Source organism: Falco punctatus, assembly GCF_963210335.1.
Source record: "Falco punctatus genome assembly, chromosome: 8".
NCBI lineage: Eukaryota > Metazoa > Chordata > Aves > Falconiformes > Falconidae > Falco > Falco punctatus.
Genome location: NC_137588.1, coordinates 61864464 through 61883754, shown reverse-complemented (window position 1 = coordinate 61883754; position 19291 = coordinate 61864464). Strand labels below are relative to the sequence as shown.

Here is a 19291-nt window from a genome sequence, read left to right as displayed (position 1 = left end):
TTGAAAGCCTGTTTAGTTTAAAAAGAAATTCTCAGAAAAAAAGAGAAACCTTTTTTGTAACAAAATATGACTTTGTCACTTTTTATATTGTTCTTATATATACATCTAATGTGATTTTCCCCCCAGGGTTGTTGTCGTTCTTACTGTTAGGACATGGCTTTAAGTAAATAGGAATGATGGTATTTATGAGTGAGTTCCACAAATATTGATTGTCATTGCAGTCAATAAACTAGTGGGACAGGCAGGACCTTTCTTTTGGAGGTCTCATCCCCATAACCATTAGTATTCATGATGGACACTTACTACTCTTAAGCATTTAATTTTCCTCTCTACTTATCTGGAGCCTAAGTGGTAGCAGTTTGAATTGTTTCATTGTAGCAGCTGCAAGACTTTCAAGATGATGACTTTCAAAAGGACTTTTCTAGAAAGCTTTTCTTACCTGACACATTGAGAAGAAATGTGTCATTTTAACACAGCTGTGTATATACTGCTTTAACCCTGGTGAAGACAAATCATACAATCTGCACCATGGTTGTATAAATTCACAACTCCTATTTCCAAACTTCAGGTAATTTAAATGACTATTTCTGTTTGCATACAACCGTGTGTTACTTTTAATGTCAGCGTACCTTGTTTGCAGTACAGGAAAGGAAAGTAATGATTATATCGACTTAAAAGTATGCATTTAGGATTAGAACACCCATAATGTAGTAGTTGACAATATTAATAAATCGAGGAGAACAAAGACAAGCAGCACACACAGCAACACTTCTCAAAATGTAAAATGGAAATCTTCCAACTAAAGCCCCATGGTTCCCTTTAAATATGCCAGGTTTCCTTCCGTTAAGAGCTGGGGTTTGATGTGTTTCATACAACTTGTTTGTTGAATTGTCTAACTTTTTGAAAGTGGCCCCCCCAGAAGAGTGACAGATTTTGGTGTATTTAATGAAGAGCGCTTTGAAGTTTGGACAGCCTGACACTTCTTTAAAAATCTTGTTTCAAAATGTTCTTATATATATATTGGTATCTCCTAAAAGAGGCATGATAGAGACATTTTTGTGATTTCCAGCTTTGCAGTGTTGGATTTCAGAGATGCAACAATGTATAATCTTTAACTTCCTGGGGTTTTTAAATGCAATGTCAATATTCCTATGTTTTTTAAATTCCAGCAAAAATAAAAGTAATTTCAATGTATATTTTTCAGAAACTGTCTTTCTGAATAGCTCATGTTTTCTGCACTTATTGCTTCTGCGTTTTTTTTCTTAGGGCAGTTAACCTCATACTTTTTGGAGTAGGGTCATGTGTGCAGTAACTAGTGCTTGTGGTTTTCTGCTGGAAATGCAGTGAGGTGCAGCTCAAACTCAGTTAAGAAATTCACAGTGAAGATGTGGGGTAAATGAAAACAGAAGCAAAATGCCTACAAGGCAGAGAAGAAGAAACTCTAAAATTAACAAATACACAAAGAAAAAATAGTGGAAAGAAGTGGAAAATAAAAGCTTGGAGAAGACACAATTAAGTAATGAAAAATGTTATATTTGGTTCTTTCCAAGTGTGTCCATGGATACAGACAAGGTCTTTATAAACATCACAGTTTGGGTGCTTTCCAGGGAATCTTCCCTGTACAGATCCCTGTTGGTCACCAGTTGTTGGAAGAGCTCAGGGATGCTGTATTTTTTTTACTTTTTTTTTTAATACTTGTCAGCAGAGCTTGTTCTGTTTCTGCCCAAGCTGATACACTACCAGCTTTCTAGGTTGCCTTATGCTTTCGGTGCTTGAGTAAACAGTGGTATTTTGGGTGGATAAGTGATACAGGTATTTGATACAGGATCATGAATGAGTTTTTGCTTGCACGTCGCAGTAATGCAATGTAGTCGCCATGCAGTGGTGGTGGTGAGGGGTGATACTCTGGGGCTGTTGCCATTCTCAGGGAATGGGACATTGGCACTTCCAGGTGGCAGTGAAGTAGGAGAGGACTGCTTTGTAGGTGAAGATCTGTGATCTGGAAGAGATGGTGAACCCAGGGAGCGGCTGGAGGCAGAGAAGGGGAGCCCTGTGCCACCATTTCCCATGGTGCCTCCAACCACTGCCTGTGGTCCTGGCCCCAGCAGGTCTGCACCAGTGAGGGGAGGGAGAGAGCAAGTCTCAGTGGCAGCCCTGCCAGCTCCCTTGCTCTCCATGTATGTGGCCCACCAAAGATGCAAACAAAAAAATATTCCTCACCACGTTGTGAAGGGTACTAAGGACATCTCGTCTACCACGGTGGCTGTTTGCGTGTGAGAGCTGATGGAGCACAAGAAGCTGCTCTGTATGCACGCTGAGTGGGTGAACAGGTAGAGGTTCTGCTCCACACCCTAGCCAGAATAACAGGAGAGGAGGACTAAATCCAGTGTTCTGGGTGGGAAACAAAAATTCACAGCAGATGAAAAATGTGTGCAGTCACAGTTCAGAATTTTGTACTACCCTAACTTTATATTGCACGTCGTTGCCACCCTTTGTTTTGTTAAATAGTTTAAGGCTTACTTTACATGTTAGTCTTTATGCTGTAAAAGTTGTAATCAAAATGTAATGAGTGTAGATCACAGCCTGGCATGTTCCGTAGCTGTTCCCTGTCCTGGTTGCTTGAGATTTTACTTGTACAATTAAAGCAGTGCAGTCTATTTAATGTACATTTGGCTGCTAATTTAATAAAAGATTCTGAGGCTCAAAGTGCCATCTCTAGGAGCTTTTCTCACTCATGTCTTCCAAGTGGAATACAAAGAAGTAAAGATTATTTGTTTAAGCAATTTTAGCTTTGCTAAAATTCTGCAATTGTAATAGCCGAATACAAAACAAACACCAAAGATAGGATTTGGGATTTTCATAAAATAAGAAAAAGATTGCTGGTTTCTTAGGGGGAGCGAGCACACTGTGCTATTTCAGTCCTTCAGACATGTTCATATTAATAAGAAAAGGCGGTTACTGCAGCAAAGCCAGTGACAGAGTTAGAGAGACAGGTACATGTATCTGTGAGGATGCAGCCTGTGTAGTGTGGCAGAATTAAGAGTTTAGATTTCTGCCATGGGCGCATTGGTGGTGCGTTGCTGAACACCTCTATTAAGAGAGCTTTCTCTGAACCGGCCTCAGTAGGCCGGTGGGGTGGTTCTCTGTGTCAGTGTGAAACCAGCCCTTGCACAAGCCTGCTCGCAGGGAGCTGCTTGTGAAGGTCGTGCGCAGCCCCTTTGCGTTCTCTGAGCGTGAGCACTGGGCCCTGTGTGCGCGTTCTGGCCTCCTCACGTGACGCTCGAGGAATGCACTTTCCTTTGATTATTTTTCTTGACCCAGATCTCTTCCAAATATGGTCTCAGCTTAAACAAGTTTGTGTTCTTAGAGCTCGGCGTTTGCAGAAGAAATTCTGGCTTCCAGCTAACCGGCTGTAGGGGGGGAGTGGAGGCAGAGAGCAACCTAAAAATGTAAAGATAAAAGGCACGCAGCTGGACTCAAACTTGTCCCAAAATGTACATTTTGTAAAATGTTTATATAGTGCTAGGGAGGAAGATTTGTTTTCATAATTTTAGCTACAGTGGAAACAATTGAAATAAATGACCATTAGTCTGAGTGATTGCCACCCAAACATTGCTTCTTTGAGACACTTCTCATCTGAAACAAATTTAAATATTTTTCTTTAGTCGAACTCAGAGATACAAAATTGTCAAGCTGGCCAGCATAAGCAGAGGTAAATGAATTAGTATCTCAGAACTAAGTAGTTCTAGTGAGCTAAGAAATTGTTAATAACCTACTGTGGAGTCAGCGTATGATTCTTAAGTTATTTTATACTTTGGCCATTCTAAGTACCAAGTTCATCATCACAAACACGTTTCTCAGAACAATAAATACCACTGGGCATCTGTTGTGAAACTACCCACTGAGCAAGGAAAACATTACACTTAATGAAAATCCTTGATCTTAACTAAAACCTATGTTTCTTCCGCCAGTGCATGTCAGCAAGCAAATGAATTTGTAGAAGTTATCAGCTCCAGCAATTCACAGTTAAATAGGCAGAAGGTTGCGGCAGTTACGGTTCTGAACTCCCCCAGCTTGCTCAGCATGCTGCGTAGCTGAGGACCAGGGAGAAGCTCCTGTGCTGGCAGGAGGAGGAACTTGTGCTTTTAGGCCCTTCCTCTCCTTTAAAATTTGGATCCTCCAGTGAGATCTCCAGTAAGGGAGGAAGGGAATGGGACTTTGTGGTCCAGATGTAGAAGAGGGCAGCATTTCATTGCATCTTTTACTTTACAGATTAATTAATGTAATCATTTGCTACTGCTAGTGATGGCAGTCCTGAAGAAGAAGAAGAAGAGGAAACAGATTCACAGCCTGAATAACAGCTGTGCTTCAGGCCCTGGGGAGCTTTCACAAAATAAGATAGTCACAGACCAATTTATTTTTTGTTCTGTTCCTCTTTTTATTAGCGCAGCATACAGATGAGGAAACCGGACCCTGTTGCTACCAGATTATTTGAGCACTGTGGGCACAAGAGCTGGCTCATCTGGCGTGGGTCTGCCCGGAGCACGATACAGAGCGCTCGCGCGGCAGTGCCTTCACAGAGGCACGTCCAGCTCCAAGGCCAAATGTTCAGATCTTGCTCTTTCACAGCTTCTTGGGATGGAACCTGTCACTGCTTCACATTACAAGTTTGCTCCTCTGTACTATCTGACTGCTTCTGCGTTCTGTTGCGATCACGGTTTCTTCTAGATAAATCAGGGGCCTGAGCCCAGCCTGACTTCTATCACCTTCCAGGCTGATATTAAAAGGAAAATACCAGGATACCAAACAGGTATTGAACTCTACTGCTTTTGATTGGCAGTAGCGTTTCCAACAAGAATTAAAAACAGCATAAAGATGAGGTTTGTAAATAAACTGAATCATTTGCTAAATTAAGCTAAATAAATGCTGCCTTTCCCTGCTGCTTTTTTATATTGCAAGTGAAGATTCCTGCATGCGTTAGGAAGCACTGGCAAAAAACTGAACCATCATCTTGGCAGGATGTTTCACAGCAATTTTTGGCCTGAAGAGCTCCAAGTATTGTAGAAATGGAGTATCACGGGGTTGGAGTATAGCAGTCAGCTCCCCAAACAACAGCAGGAGAGGAAAATATTTAGAAAAACAGAATTAGCTATTTGTAAAAGCTGTGGGTTCTTTTGAGCCTGGTCCTTTGTGTTTTTATTTTCTAAGACCTCATCTAAAATCTTTCAGACTCTTTCATATGTCAGTCATTTAAGAACTTACATGCTCATACAGACCCTGTGATTTGAAGGTGTATGTGCTACTGTCTATCGATGGCCCAAACCAGAGGAAGGTTTGGGTGAATATACAGTGGCACTGTTTCTGTTAACGGTCATTAACAAATGTGGATAAAAAATTCTGTTGGTCATAGCCCACCACAGAGTGGGCTGTCACATTGTTTCTCTGAAAATGACCTTGACAGCAAGAGGTTAGATGGTGAAAAGCCCTAGGCACTTAAAATTCCAGTTTCTATGGGATCTGTTTTGAAATAGTTGAAGTTGCTATTGCCACTCAAAGGTATAAAGTCTTGTTTATAGTGAAGTGCCATTGCAATACTAAACTCTTGAGACCATAGATGGATGAAACAGGGCAAAATATTTAATAATCAACAGCACTTCATTGCAGCTGGTGCTGTAAGATACCAGTGGAGTGGCTAATGGTACGTGGACTCGACCCTGCAAGTTACGTTGGAAATGACTGCCTTCTTCAATGCGAAGCCAGCAGTGAAAAAGAACTCACCTAATACATTATTTTAATGCAGTCCTAAAGCTTGGCTATTCTATAATGGATTACAACACGTGTATTTTTGGAACAGAATATACCACACTCCTCCCTTCAAATAAAAGTAACAGGAACACCAGGAATCCTAAATCAGCTTCCATGAATGTGCTTAACCATTTACAGTATTTAAAATATACAGGACATGTTCGATGGCTTCTTTTACTATGAAGTCCATGATTTATCCTTAGGAGCCAGATGCAAAGACGAACATGAATAACGCTACTCGTGGTGAAGAACTAGAATGAGAGCTCAGTGCAGGCACCCCCCTGGCTCGTCACAGGCTCAGGGTGATGGGGATGGCTTGCCTGCACTCAAGGCCACTGCACGCCATTGCAGCTGGCCTCGCAGCCTGCCCGGCGGCCCTGCCTCATCCCGTGTGGGCAAGCACGGTGCCGCCGGGGGGAGGCCGGACTCGCCTGGCCCCTCGCCTTTCCCTGCTCGCCTCGCACCTCGGCCGCCCGCCCGCCGCCTCCCTTCCCGCCCGCAGGACAAAATGGCGGCGGGTGCTCGACACTGAGCGCCCGGGAGGCGGGAGGAGCGCCTCGCCGGCCCCGCCCCGCGCACGCTCGCAGCGCGCCCCCGCGGCGCGGCCCCGCTCGGGAGCGCGCCCCGCCCTCCCGCCCGCCCGCGCCCGCCGCAGCGCCGCTCCCTGCAGCTGCCCGGCGGGGTGTGGGGGAGGCGGCCGCTCGCTCCCGCCCGCCTGTCCGCCGCCCTGCAAGGCCGCCCCGATCCCCTCAGGTAGGTGCGGGCCGGGCCTGCGCCCCCCGGCCCCTTCTGCGCGCCGTGGAAGGCGGCGGGCGGGCAAGATGGAGACGCGGCCGGCGGGGGAGGGGAGCGGAGCGCAGCGCAGCGCAGCGCAGCGGGGCCGTTCCGCTCCCCTCCCCCGCCGGCCGCCTCCAGCCCCGCCGCTGAGGGGAATCCCCCGGTCCCCGCACGGGGGGCCCCGGCGGCGCGCCGTTCCGCGGTGCGGGAGCCTGGCCCCGCAGGGCCGCGGGAGGGGAGCTGCGCCATCGCCGCCCCGTCCTGCTGCCCCCTCGCCCGGGCGGGGTGCGCCGGGCCCTGTGTGCTGCTGCCCGCGCAGGGCAGGTGACACGCGAGGCGAGCCCCTGCGCAGCGACCCGGGCGCGGGGACGGCAGCTGGGGCGGCGGGCCGGGGCAGGAGGGAGCCGCGCCGCCGCTTTGTCCCTTCAGCTGGCCCTCGGCCTCCTCAGGTGGAGCTGGGGCCTCCTGCGCCCCGGCCTGGTCTCGCTGCGCGCTCGGGAATTACTAATTCCCTCCAGCACCCGCAGCTCTCCTGCGTGGGGATAGTGTATGTGCAGTGCTTCTACTTAGAACGTATTTCCATTAGTGTGGGGGATTTGCATGCATGCGTGCCGTCCATGGGGGTGTTTCCGTAACATACCTAAGTAGCGCGTGCCTTCTGTCGTGTCGGAGTACCCGGGTAGCCCCCGATACGTTCCTGCTGTGCCTCTGCCTTCTGGCATGCCGCATGCAAGCCGTGTATGTTCTTGCGGGTAGTTACAGATAGTTTAGTACATCCTTATTTGTGCGTAGACCTTCTGGGGTAATTAATTAATTAGTTAACAGTTGCACCTTTAATTTGCACACATTTCTCTCTGGGTATCTCTCTGAAGAAAGTAGCAGTTATTTTGATCCACGTGGGGTTTTTTATTTTTGCAAAATGACAGAGTAGGAGGTGCACTCAGTTAATAAATTTCTTAAGTTATGGTTTATTTCTATGTCAGTCTTCAGATGCCGCAGTTTCTCTTACAACTTTTTGTGTGTGTGTGTGTATATATCCTTCAGGTTTTAGTTGCAACCTTAAACAAAATAAAAGTCCCACTTGTTTATCTGTTGACTGTATCAAAGAGATTCAACAAGTGGACTTTGTCTTTCTGCAGTCTAGCATAAGTACGCTGTAGTGGCTGTGTTTGGGTGTGTTGACAGGTGTCTGGAGCCTTTTGCACTAGGCCTGTCACAGAAACCACCGTGGAAGCACACATCAGGAAGATGACGTTTGATCCATCTCTTAAGCTTTAAAATCTTTTTGTGGGAGGAGGTTAGGGAAAGAGGAGAGGGTAGGTGAGATCACCCACTGAGATGAATGAGTACCTCTTACTTCTCTGAGCTATTGTTCTAGACTACCATGAGGTCTGTTCCCTGGGGAGAAGAGCAGGTGGGCAAGAACACCCACGGAGATGAATAAGCATCTCCAGCTCCTCAAAGCCATTGTTCAAGGCTATGGCGAGGTCTGCTCCTGTTTACTTGGGAATAGCTCCTTGAGGTGAACGGACAATTCACAAACACTAATAATCCTTTCTTTACAAAGATCTACTTGTACCTGCTCCATCATTCATATGCATATTGAGATTGCCTTGAAGTTTGGTAATTACAGAACCACAGAATAATCAGGGTGCAGTTTCACAACCTTACTCTTCTAAGCCAGTCTGTCTGGCCTGATGGCTGCCCCATCCCCAGATGTGAGGGTTTTTCACCAGCCTCCATTTACTGTGTTCTGTTTGGGACTTGTCATACCCTTCAGTCAGGTCTTCTAAGTTCATTAAGTTGTCCAAGTCATCTTTTCGAGGTCTGATTAGTTTTTTAAGTAACTACGACCAGGGGGTAGTGGGTCAGTGGCAGCCAGTGGGTAACATGGTTTAGGCTGACCTGGGACCTCAGTCTGTCTCTGTGGTTCTAATGGAAATGCGTGTTTCCGTTCCTCCTGCCTCAATGCCAGCCAGCTGTTGCTTTTGCTTTCTTATTGGTTTAGTTTTCACCTGGGTCAGTTCCCTGTTGCTAGCTTGTCCTGCTCTTGCACAATTGTTGGCACAAGGAGTGGGAATGTAGGAGAAGAGGAAAGGGCAAGATTGTCCCTTTGAGAAAAAGATGCAGATTCAGAGTGGTTTCTATTGATTATGAAACCAAACTGTCAGTGGAACTTGAAGTGCACAGTTAATTAAATCGTTGATGTGATCTTCCTGAATTTTTGTGAAGCTGTCTTAACCCTTTCAAGTGTTCTGTTCCTTATCATCACATGGTTCTATGATCTTATTTCTGGGGTGGGAAGAAGTCAGCTGACGTTCTTGCCGATGTTAACATCTAGTGAAACTCAGCCCTTGGATATGACTAACTTGTTTTTTAAGGTTAGAAAGCCTAACAATTACTTGTTTGCCTGGTTTTGCAGTCAAATAATGAACAATCCCTAAAAATTCACAGTTTACTTGACACTTAACCCAGCTAGGGCCTGACAGTGTCTAATCTTTGTGAGAGCAGTGCTCATTTCTGTCTTTAAAACAAGGCTGGTGCGTAGGCTTTGGAGAGCTCTGTTTCTCCAAGGGTGTCTTGAGTCAAAAGACCTGAACTCCCGGAGGCACAGAGATGCAGCTCTGGTAAGAAGCAGGAGTCACAGCCCCATTGCGAGAGAAGGCTCCCCCTCCACCCAGCACGTCAGGGGAAGAGGAATTTGAAGGGGGTGGATATTTCAGCTCCAAATATAACTTCCATCACATAAGAAAATGACCTGGGTCACCAGGGAAAGGACCAGACTTGTACGTTCTTGTGTTGTTTGGGGAGCTCTATAGGGTTTTTTGCACTAAGAATAATTGAGAAAGAAACTTGTTTTCAAAATTGTTGTCTCTTTGGTTTGTAGTCTCATGTTGTCATGTAACAGCTCTAGTGAGTCACTACTGTAAAGAAATTGTTTCTTATGTTTTAGGCTGGTTTTAATGTAGTTTACCTAGTGTCAAATGATGAGAAAAATCATATTATGCAATCAGCTGCAGAAAGTGCTTAAAAAGCACAGTTTGGAGAAACTTAGCTTCAGAAGTAGATAAGATTTCAAAGGTGGGTTCAGGTCTTACACTGTATGTTGTGCCACTGATAGGATTTCATATTTTAAAGTGTTTACATTTATGGGAATACTCAAGGTAAGGTGCAACATTGTGAAAACAAGCAGTTGGAAGCTTTTAAAAATTGGGTAAGGCCCTACTTTGGCAAGAGTTAATGTGTAGAAAAGGAGCTGACAGTAAAAAGGACACTTGAAAAACATTTACGCTGATATAATTGTTTTTTTTTTAACTGACTGATGAAAGTATTTCTCACACCCACCATGCTAAGAGGGAGAGCAGAACCACTACCATATCTCTGTTGCAGTCCTGAAAGGGAAAATGCCCCTGTTGCTGCTTAAAGTTCCCCCTGCAAAGAAAATGAGCTCTTTGGTATTCCCCAGGGCCTGCAGCCCCTGCGCCGTCGTACATGGCATAGAGCGTTCTTTATGCAGGATCTTGAACAGAGCCGGTCCTGTGCTCCACTCCAATGGTTTTAATTGGTAGAAATGACGTTCAGAGTACTAGTGCAGAAATAATACTTGTAGCTGCTTGTGTTTTTAAGTAGTGTGTCACATACTTTGTGTTGGATGATGATGAAAATGTACTGCTGCAGCTTCCTGCAGCTGCATTAATACTGTTGCAACTACTCCAAGCTCAGCAGTGAAAAACTTAAGAAAAATGAGTGGGTTTTATATACTAACTCTCATTAAAAGCACAATTGTCCTTGTTGGCAATAGGAGATTACGTTTCCTGGTATTTGTTGTTTGAAAAGCTATTAATATGGGTAATGTTTTTATTTAAGCTATAATATATAGAGAAGCAAACATCAAGCTTGTCTCTGAAATACAAAAAAAAAAAAATCTTAGTGGCAGCTTCATACGTTGTGTATTGACTGATGGGTAGCCTGGCTGTTATTGGGGCAAATTGAAAACTTTAAACTCGCCTTGCTAGTGCTAAAGCAGGTTAAATTTGCAGGAGAGTGGCAGTGCAGCAGTACTATAAAAGGAGGGGGTTGTTGCCCTGTTCAGAAGTGCCTCCGCAGCAAGGCTTTGTGGGTCCTGGATGGATGGTCCTTTTTCGTTCTTTATTTCTGTCAGTGGTAGAGCTTCTGTGCTTTGTCGGGAAGCTCTAATGCTGCCTCTCTTTTCCCAAAGCTACCTTATCCAGTTGTCTCATCCCTTCCCCAGCATTTGTATAGAAATAAATTGCCATATCGGAAAGGATCCGTACAGAAAATCCTCTGCAGCACTTTCAGTAAAAATCTTCTTGAAATACAACAAAATTTCATTACCACAATGCCTCAACTATTCATTTACACAGAAACATTCAACCAGTGACTTGAATCAGTTTAAAAGCTGATTTAAATAAACTGTTGCAAATAACTTTTATGTGTCTATTTACAGATTTAAAACAATTAAGTTCTATTTTGCTGGAAACTTTTCTGTTTGTTTAAGAATGCTTGCACACAAAGTTGTATGTGTTTGGCTATGCAGTTTAGCTAGAGTGCGATTTATTTTTTTTTGTTTAAATTGGCATAGCTTTGCATTTTATCCCAATTCTCATTTATAATGTATATCTCCTTGTCAAGAAACCTGCTTCCACTCTACTGATAGACTTGCTACATTCTTTTATTCCCCACTGTAATGTGAACGAAGTAAAATTTTGTCGGAGATGTCCATGTTAGGGTAACTAAGCTTGATTACAGATTTCCTTTTTGAAACTTTTCAAAAAAAGTCTTAAATAAAAAGCACAGAATATGAACCTTGGCTTCTACTTGAAATTTTCATGGTTTGATGAAGGACGGGGAGGGGGGAGAGGCCACATTTAAAAAAAAAAACCCGTTGGCAGTCTTCCACCAAGACTGTGTGGGGTTTTTTTAAGCTTCCTCTTGTAAGAAATTTTAAACAGTTCCTGTACAGTCTTTCTTCTTTCATCAGTTACAGTGACACTGGCTGTAGCCAGGTGGAAGGTAAACTAGCATCAGCCAGGTTTTGTACGTAAAGTTAGTGTTTGTCAAGAGGTCTCAGAGATATTACAGTAGGCACAAACCACATGCATATGATGATGAAGCTCCAACATTTGGCAGTTGCAGCAGGATATATTCACTGTCTAGGAGTACCTGTGATGGTTCTCCCCAGGAAAGATGGATGGTGTCTGTAGGGAAAAATCCCCCTGACTAATGAGGAGAAAAAGCAGAGAATAGCAATGTAACACAGACAGAAACAAGTCTAAGTGGTGTCTGTCTTCTGAAAAACACCAGGGCCCCCCAGTTTATTTAGTGCCTTCTCGCTGCTCTGGTGTGTTCCTCGGATACTGGGCAGCTGAACTGATCCTTCTTTGTGGCAGTCAAGCTTGGAGCGGCTTTTTGGGGCTGAAGCCAGTATTCCTACATTTAAAGTGAGTACCAAGACAAGAATGCTGCTAATCATGCCAAGTGTCCTCTAGTGTATCAACAAACAGATGAATAGCCTTTCAAAGCTGCTGGGCTTATTCTCTCGGCAGCAAAAGGACATGATCGGAAAGCTTATGTTTGCAGTTACATATCATGAAAAATCTCCGGTATTTTTTGTGATGTTGTGGGCCCTGTTCTAGTGGGGTTAGAGGAAGGTAACATATTTTTTGACTGCTAATTGTAGAAAACCTTAAGCTTCCTTTTTATGGCTGCACAGAGAAGTCTGTCTGCTCTCCTAACCAGTAGCTTGCTTACTTTATTCTTTGGTAAGTGCAGGGTTGCTAATTATTCTTAGTTATTTTGTTTGCTAGTCAACACCTGCAATAATAGTGGTTTCACATTTGTTCTACTGTACCCCATTCAACACACCAGAACTGTAGCACTCAGATAATCTCTGCTAGAACCTAATATTTAAGCTACATTATTATCATAATTTCACTGTTTGACATAAAACCATATTCATGTATTTGCACAAGAGTAATGCATACACTGTAATGCACATTTGACAAGCCAGGGTAAATTGGGTATTACAGCAAGGAGTGTAGCCATTGTAATTAGAAGAAAAGGGCACTGGGGTTTACACCTGGGTAAACAGATAGTCTCTGCTCTATGCTTTCTCTCTGGCTGGGAGGAGACATTCGTAACTGCCGAACAAATTCAGTAATCAATGGTGGACTTTAAATTGGGTTGCTGTAGATGATATTGAAGAGCTACTGCATGGAAAATATTATAAATCTTCCAGACCTAATCTACTAGAGAAATTTACCACAGGTAGAAATACTTGGTGTCCTAAGCATGACTGCAGGGTGTAGAAATACTCTGATGTGCCACGTACTGATTGGCTTAATCTTGTCTTCATCATGGCTAAATATTATTATCTTAAACTTCAGTATTTGCAGCATCTTTAAGTTGCGGAACCAATATAGCTGAATGGGGTGAAAATAATAGTATTGCTCCTTGAGTGCTTTGGTAGCTTCTCATAGTAGTTGCCACTAGTAGGAAATCTGAGGCAGTATCTGTGCAGTTGGTATTTAGAAGCATTAATACTAAAAGGTTTTTAAATACCAGTAATATTGTTAATTGTTGTGATTCTACCCCAGTACGTATGCTGCAGGGCATTGATAGGATGGATATAATCATAACCAATTTACTTAGAAATAGCTGCTTGTAATTACGCATGGTGACCATATGTGGTTTCTAGCAGCTGGGCGTCAGTTTGTCCGTTGAAACTGGGGTTAGCCTGCAGTAACATGCAGGTGAGAGTCACCTTTCTGCTGTCCTGAAGATAGAGCTTTCATTCTTGTTTAAACAAGTAAACCTCTGTAAACAGAGCACAGCTCAAGTTGTTTTTGTCTTAACAAAAAAGCAGGCTATATAAAACACCTGTTGACTTCGATGAGCCATGTTTGTTTTCCAGAAGATTTGGAGATGTGTGATAACGTGCACGGCTGTAACGGGAGTCGTGGTGTTTTTCGCAAAGTTGTTATCTCAGAGTTGGCATTACCACCAGTTTGTACCTGCTCTTTGAACTAGGACAGCAGTGGCATTTCTGCAATCCAGCATCTTGTACTTCATAGTAGATACGTTTCATACCTCTGCTTTCCCAACTATGGCACCGTTGTCTCTGCTGAATGCCTTCCCCATTGCTTTCTTCACATTAATTTTGACAAGAAATGACAAAACTGATTAGTGTTTTATTAATTTGCTGCAGTTGAAAAAAAAATATCTTTAGGAGCCTGTATCTACTAAATCAAGAGAGTGATACTGTATTTTTCCTTGGCTCACAGGTGATGGGTTAATCATACAACTAGAACAGCTAGAATTTAGATGAGATTCAGTTAGAAAGGTTTTGAAATTGCGGTGGGTAAGTAGATATTGTATAGTTTGGTTGCTGAAATGCTTTCATTCAGTTCTTTAACTTACTTCTTCCCCAATTATACCTACCTGAATAATACATGGTTTAAATAGTAATTTTTAATCGGGTGTAAAGGTTACTGCACAGAACCTTAAGTGAAAGCTTAATAAAACTAATTTTTAAAAGTAATTTACTGACATCAATACTGTTTACTAAAAATAGACAAAGTTGTTGGGACTAATTTTAAGAACAGTGGTAGCCTTTGAAAGATTCTCACTTGTGGAACACTGCAGTATTTTTATATACATTGATGCATATTTGTCTCTCTTATTTTTGGTAGAAAATGATGCACCCTGTTGCCAGCAGTAATACAGCTTTCTGTGGGACTGGCAAGAGTTCTTGCCTTAACGAAGACAATGTGAGAGCTGCTGATCAGTTTGACTTGTATGCCACACAGCAGAGTAAATACAGCCACGCAGTCAGCCACAAACCAATTGCATGCCAGAGACAAGATGCATTGAACGAATCGCACTTGCAGACCACAAGTGGCAGGAATATAGAGACAAAAGACGAACTAAAGAAAAAGAAAAACCTCAACCGATCCGGTAAACGTGGAAGGCCATCAGGGACCACAAAATCAGCAGGGTACCGAACCAGCACAGGTCGACCCCTGGGGACCACCAAAGCAGCTGGATTTAAGACAAGTCCAGGCAGACCCTTGGGTACAACTAAAGCAGCAGGATACAAAGTCAGCCCAGGCAGACCTCCAGGTAGCATTAAAGCTCTATCACGGCTTGCAAATCTAAGTTATACTTGTGGCAGTGCAGTTTTTCCCTATCCTATGGTGCATAACAGAGGAGTACATGCTGTTGGTGAAACCAGTAGCAAAATCAAACAGCCTAATGAATGAGAGGAGGGAATTAGTAACTCCTTACTAATCCGCTTTACGCTGAATTTTGGCATGTTTCTTGCATTTTGTTGTAGTGTTTGCCTAAGTCTGAGTTTCTAGATCTTATTCAAATAATGCCATAGCCTTCGGGTGCAACTCAGTAACTTCTAAGGTAATGTTGAGAAGGCACTGGTTTAAAGGGGGTTTTGTTGGTTTTAAATAATAATTTAGAAGAAAGTCTGAAGTGATGCATTATGCCTTGGTGTCAATATTTAAGTAATGTCCACGTCCCTAGTTTAACCTTCAATTTCTGGTAAATCCACTTGTGTGGTTATGCGTTAAATAATTGAAATAAGGAGGACAGAATTAGCTGGCTGTTGGTTCATGATGTGGCCTATCCCACAATAAGGAACTTAGCCAGGTGAGTTCTTACTCAGTAAGAAAAATTGATAAAGAAAGCAGCAAGCTACTTTTTCCACTTCTGCAGGAGCTTCTCCAGACCTCAAATAGATATTTAAACTTCAAAAAAACCCAAACAAATCCACCCAACCTTTTTCTAAAGTGCTGATTTCAGGTGGCTTTTGTTTCTGGAGTTAAGCATTAAGTCAATTTCAACTAATGCTCAAAAAATATTTTTGAAAATACTAAAGAAAACTGAGATTTGTACAGCATGTTACAGCTTCACAGCGCCTTATTAATACAAGCTAATTTGCCTTTAGGTGATAGCTGTTCTTTTAGTTATGCTGTTACAGGATTCTGCTTTGTAATTTTGAAATGCCTAATATTACATATACCAAACCACAAATAGTTCTTTGAAATCTGAAATATTTTATAAGAAATTAAGTACTTTTCATTCTAGTTACGCACTTGGTTAATATTAAACAGTATGTTCTTAAACCTGTAAATAGCTATTTACACTGTTCTTTGCCTTTAAAATCTGTGCTTAGGTGGCGACAGTTTAATAGCTTTTAAAGTATTAATCTATAATGTTTACAAATTAAACTTTTTAAATAGACACTGTTGCCAAGTTTTCAGACTTAGTTTTGCTGGGTATTCCTGGAAATACCGTTATTTCGTTGTTTGACACTTATACTATATTTAAGTTATGGAAGCTTATATATCTACCAAAGGACACCATTTTCATGATTTATAAAAGCAAACTGTATAGCTGATGCAAACAGGATGCAGTTTACTGCACTGCTAGAGCCCAGATACAAAGTAATTCATCTATGCATGCAAGCTGAAAAAAAATGTTGTTGGTTAACTACAAATACCTTTCTTGACTCAAACTAAAACCTTCCCTCCTTCCAAAAGAAATGTTCCATTTTTCAACTGGGTGTGTTTAATTTTTTTTTAAGTGTGAGAGTGTGAGTGTGTGTGTAAAATACTTTCATCTAGACTTAAAAAAAATCAGTCCTCAATGTTGCATATTGTTTGTTCTAAATTTACTTTACTGGAATTAAAGCTTTTTTTTTTTTTTCTTCATCTGGAAGAAAGTTTATGTTTAAAGTTGTTTCACATATAAGTGACTTTATGATAAATTTGTAGTTTCAAATATGTGGGGAGGGGGAATATCTAGAGTTTGCAGATCTGGGGGAGCAGAAAAATTTGGGTTAATTGAGCCTGTGCTGAATGAGTAATGATGCTGATAATTTTTGTTAACCTATATGCTATTCTGGCCTGCTGTCATTTTGATGAGACCTCTTGATTTCAGTGATGACAACTTAAGAAACAGATGTCATGTTTCATACCTTTTTTATCAGGAAAAAAGCAGCAAGCCTTCAGGTGTTCCAGTGATGCCTAACACATATTGAGCTGGACTTTATGCTGTACTTTACAATAGGTGTGTTGAATTGTTTTGGGGGAACTGTGTATGCACTGGCAACTAAGACAATGAACCTCAACTATACTGGATGGCTCCTTAGTCGATAGATGAACTAATGGCAGCTAAACTGCTACTAAAAAAATAGTGTCTTCATGCTGAAGCTATGAAATCCAGTTATATGTTCTGTTCCTCAACAAACTCGCAAGTCTGGAATTTAGCAGTCTTTCTCAGAACGATGTAACTTCTGACACACACAAAATGCTAACGTGAGTTAATTCGCTCTCAGGATCTGTGTTGTATTGGCTGTTTTTAATCAGATGATTTTTCAACAAAAAGACTGCTTTAAGTTCTTTCCTGAACTCAGCTGGGAAAGCAGTCCTCTTCAGCTGAATGTAGTAACTGCAGGAGTGTCACATCTCGCTGGCAAGGAACGAGTTGCATGTCACCACTGTACCTTGGAGAAACTCCACTTCTTACCTCCGCCTGTTTATGCTGTTCGCTCCTGTTCCATTTCTCACTTGTGCATCTACTCAATGGTGCTGTGCTGTGTGTCAGGAGATAATGCAGATGTATTGCTGTTCTGCTAGTATAATGAATTTTGTATTCAAGTATGCTGATGAAATAATGAAATCATCTAAGCAATTTCTGTTCATTACAGTGTTTATTAATTATATCAGATGGAATATAATCCCAGTAAAACCCAATTAATGTTGTCAATTGTGAAATGATGAGCATAAAGTAGAAAAGTGTTCAGAGAGCCTGTAATGGGCTGCTCGGCGCTCTAGATTTAGCAAGGAGACCAGAAGTGCACTGCTGGGCATTTCCTAATTCTGCTTTGTTTTATATCTGACTATAGTTTACTGGTGCCGTGCAGTGAGGGGAAGATGGAAGTTGTTAAGAGATTCAAAGTGAACTAGGAATGGAATTTTCAACTACTTCTGCTTTTCCTGTGTATTACCTGCAGAATGCATTGTGCTTTTTTCAACACTTTTCTTTCCATGAGAAACACTGAAACAGCATGTTAATGCCTAAACTTTACTAGTACCAGTGGGAAAACTGGCCTTTTCCCCCCATAGTATGAAACATTACTTGTAAGGTAAATCGCTTATTTTATATTATATATCACAAATCAGCTATTCATAAGCTAGGATCACTGTTGTGTGTCAACACTGTTCAGAAGATCTACATGTCAAGTTTGGTTTTTAATGATTTCCTTTAAGTATCAAGTTTCTAACGTCTTATTTATACATAAATGAAATGTATTAGCTTGCTATTATTCCTTAATGATGCTATACAAGTTCACTGTTTAATATACATATAGTAACTACTATTCAGTTTCTGATTAAATTTACTTAAACTGTAAAACCAAATAATTTTGCTACTACAAAGTCTTGCACTGGACATACTCAAGATGCTAGCACCATATTTTGGCAGAAAAAAAATCAGATACCATCAGAAGTGGCTGACTCTGATATCAAAGATAGTATTTTTTAAATCAGCAGTTAGCTTTGTCGTTAAAGCAATGTTCTTTATGTCTTGGATTTAGTTTAATCAAAATAACTATGTATCAAGAGCCATTAAAGATCTCTGTTCTGAATGAATATATTTTCATTTTGTCTGAAAGATCTTAAGAGTTCAGTTAGGACAAAACCAAGCCTTGTCAGTGAAAAGTGATGTGTCTGTGAAAAGAATTACTTGGAACTACAATACACAGAGTAATTCAGATGAGAATTTAACTCCCTCCCCCATTTTTGAAGAGCTTTAAAAGGCAGAGCAATGTGAAGTCATTTGTCTGATGGTTTCATTAGCTGTGACTCTGCCATTCTTTGTTATATGTATAATAATGTTTCACGCTATCCTTAGAGTTGACAGTTAAAATGGTTGGTAACAATCATAAATACTTTGAACTGCAGACTTCATTTCTGACCACAAAAGAAGTTTATTCTTCTCTATTTTAATGCATATATTTTAACACTGCTTAAATATATTTATGACTTTAGTAGAGTTTAGATCTTTATCCTTGTGATTTTTTTTTTCAAATAGAAAAATCTGTATTCTGAAATTTGAACCACTTTTCTGATACTCTAACCTTTCATCATTTGCTTTTCCACAGGTTTACTTTGGGGGGGGAAACAATAATCTGTTAACTAACTAGTATCAGCACCCCATCCTCTGCTGTAAAAAGCCTGATTAGATACTGTGTATGTTTTTATGTCCATGAACTTGAGCTACTCGTGTGCAATTATGTGTATGGGAATGGAGTAGTGTTCATGATCTGTATTTACATCATCATATGGATGTATATTTATTAATAAAGTTAATACTTTAAAACAGAACCATTTTTCTCTGGGCTTTTTTTAATATCGTTTAAATTCTGTCTGAAGATGCCTGTTGACAACGTTGGCAGACCAATAGCCTTAGCCTTTCTTTTTTGTCAGTGAAATGCTGTTTGTTCTCCTGACATCTCAGTCATAGTTAAGCAACTCTAGCTGGCACTGAAATGTTTTGATACACCTTGTACAGATTTCACTTGAAATCCAGCGGCTTGTTTTGTTTGTCCCTTGCCTCCCTGAAGTGTAATTGAATCCGACTGCAATAGATGGAGTGTGGTCACGCCTGTGTG

The 19291-nt window shown here is 41.6% G+C and overlaps 1 protein-coding gene and 1 long non-coding RNA gene across 3 annotated transcripts; one reads left to right on the top strand and one right to left on the bottom strand.

Moving 5' to 3' along the window:
* Window positions 1-826: 826 nt before the first annotated feature.
* On the bottom strand, window positions 827-14288 carry LOC308068933. The gene is made up of 2 exons (XR_013930200.1): window positions 7223-14288; window positions 827-3441 (listed from the first exon to the last, which is right to left on the bottom strand). It is a non-coding gene; the product is annotated as an uncharacterized lncRNA (long non-coding RNA).
* Window positions 6406-19004, top strand: LOC308068929 (UPF0461 protein C5orf24 homolog). 2 transcript variants are annotated; one of them, XM_080400440.1, is made up of 3 exons: window positions 6407-6558; window positions 14295-14724; window positions 16607-19004. In XM_080400440.1, exons 2-3 carry the CDS (start codon window positions 14298-14300, stop codon window positions 16645-16647), a joined length of 468 nt encoding a protein of 155 aa, XP_080256566.1. In that variant the 5' UTR covers window positions 6407-6558; window positions 14295-14297; the 3' UTR covers window positions 16648-19004. The 2 variants fall into 2 exon arrangements, with proteins under 2 accessions (XP_080256565.1, XP_080256566.1); XM_080400439.1 differs by having other exon boundaries at window positions 6406-6558; window positions 14295-19004.
* The last annotated feature ends 287 nt before the right edge of the window (window positions 19005-19291 follow it).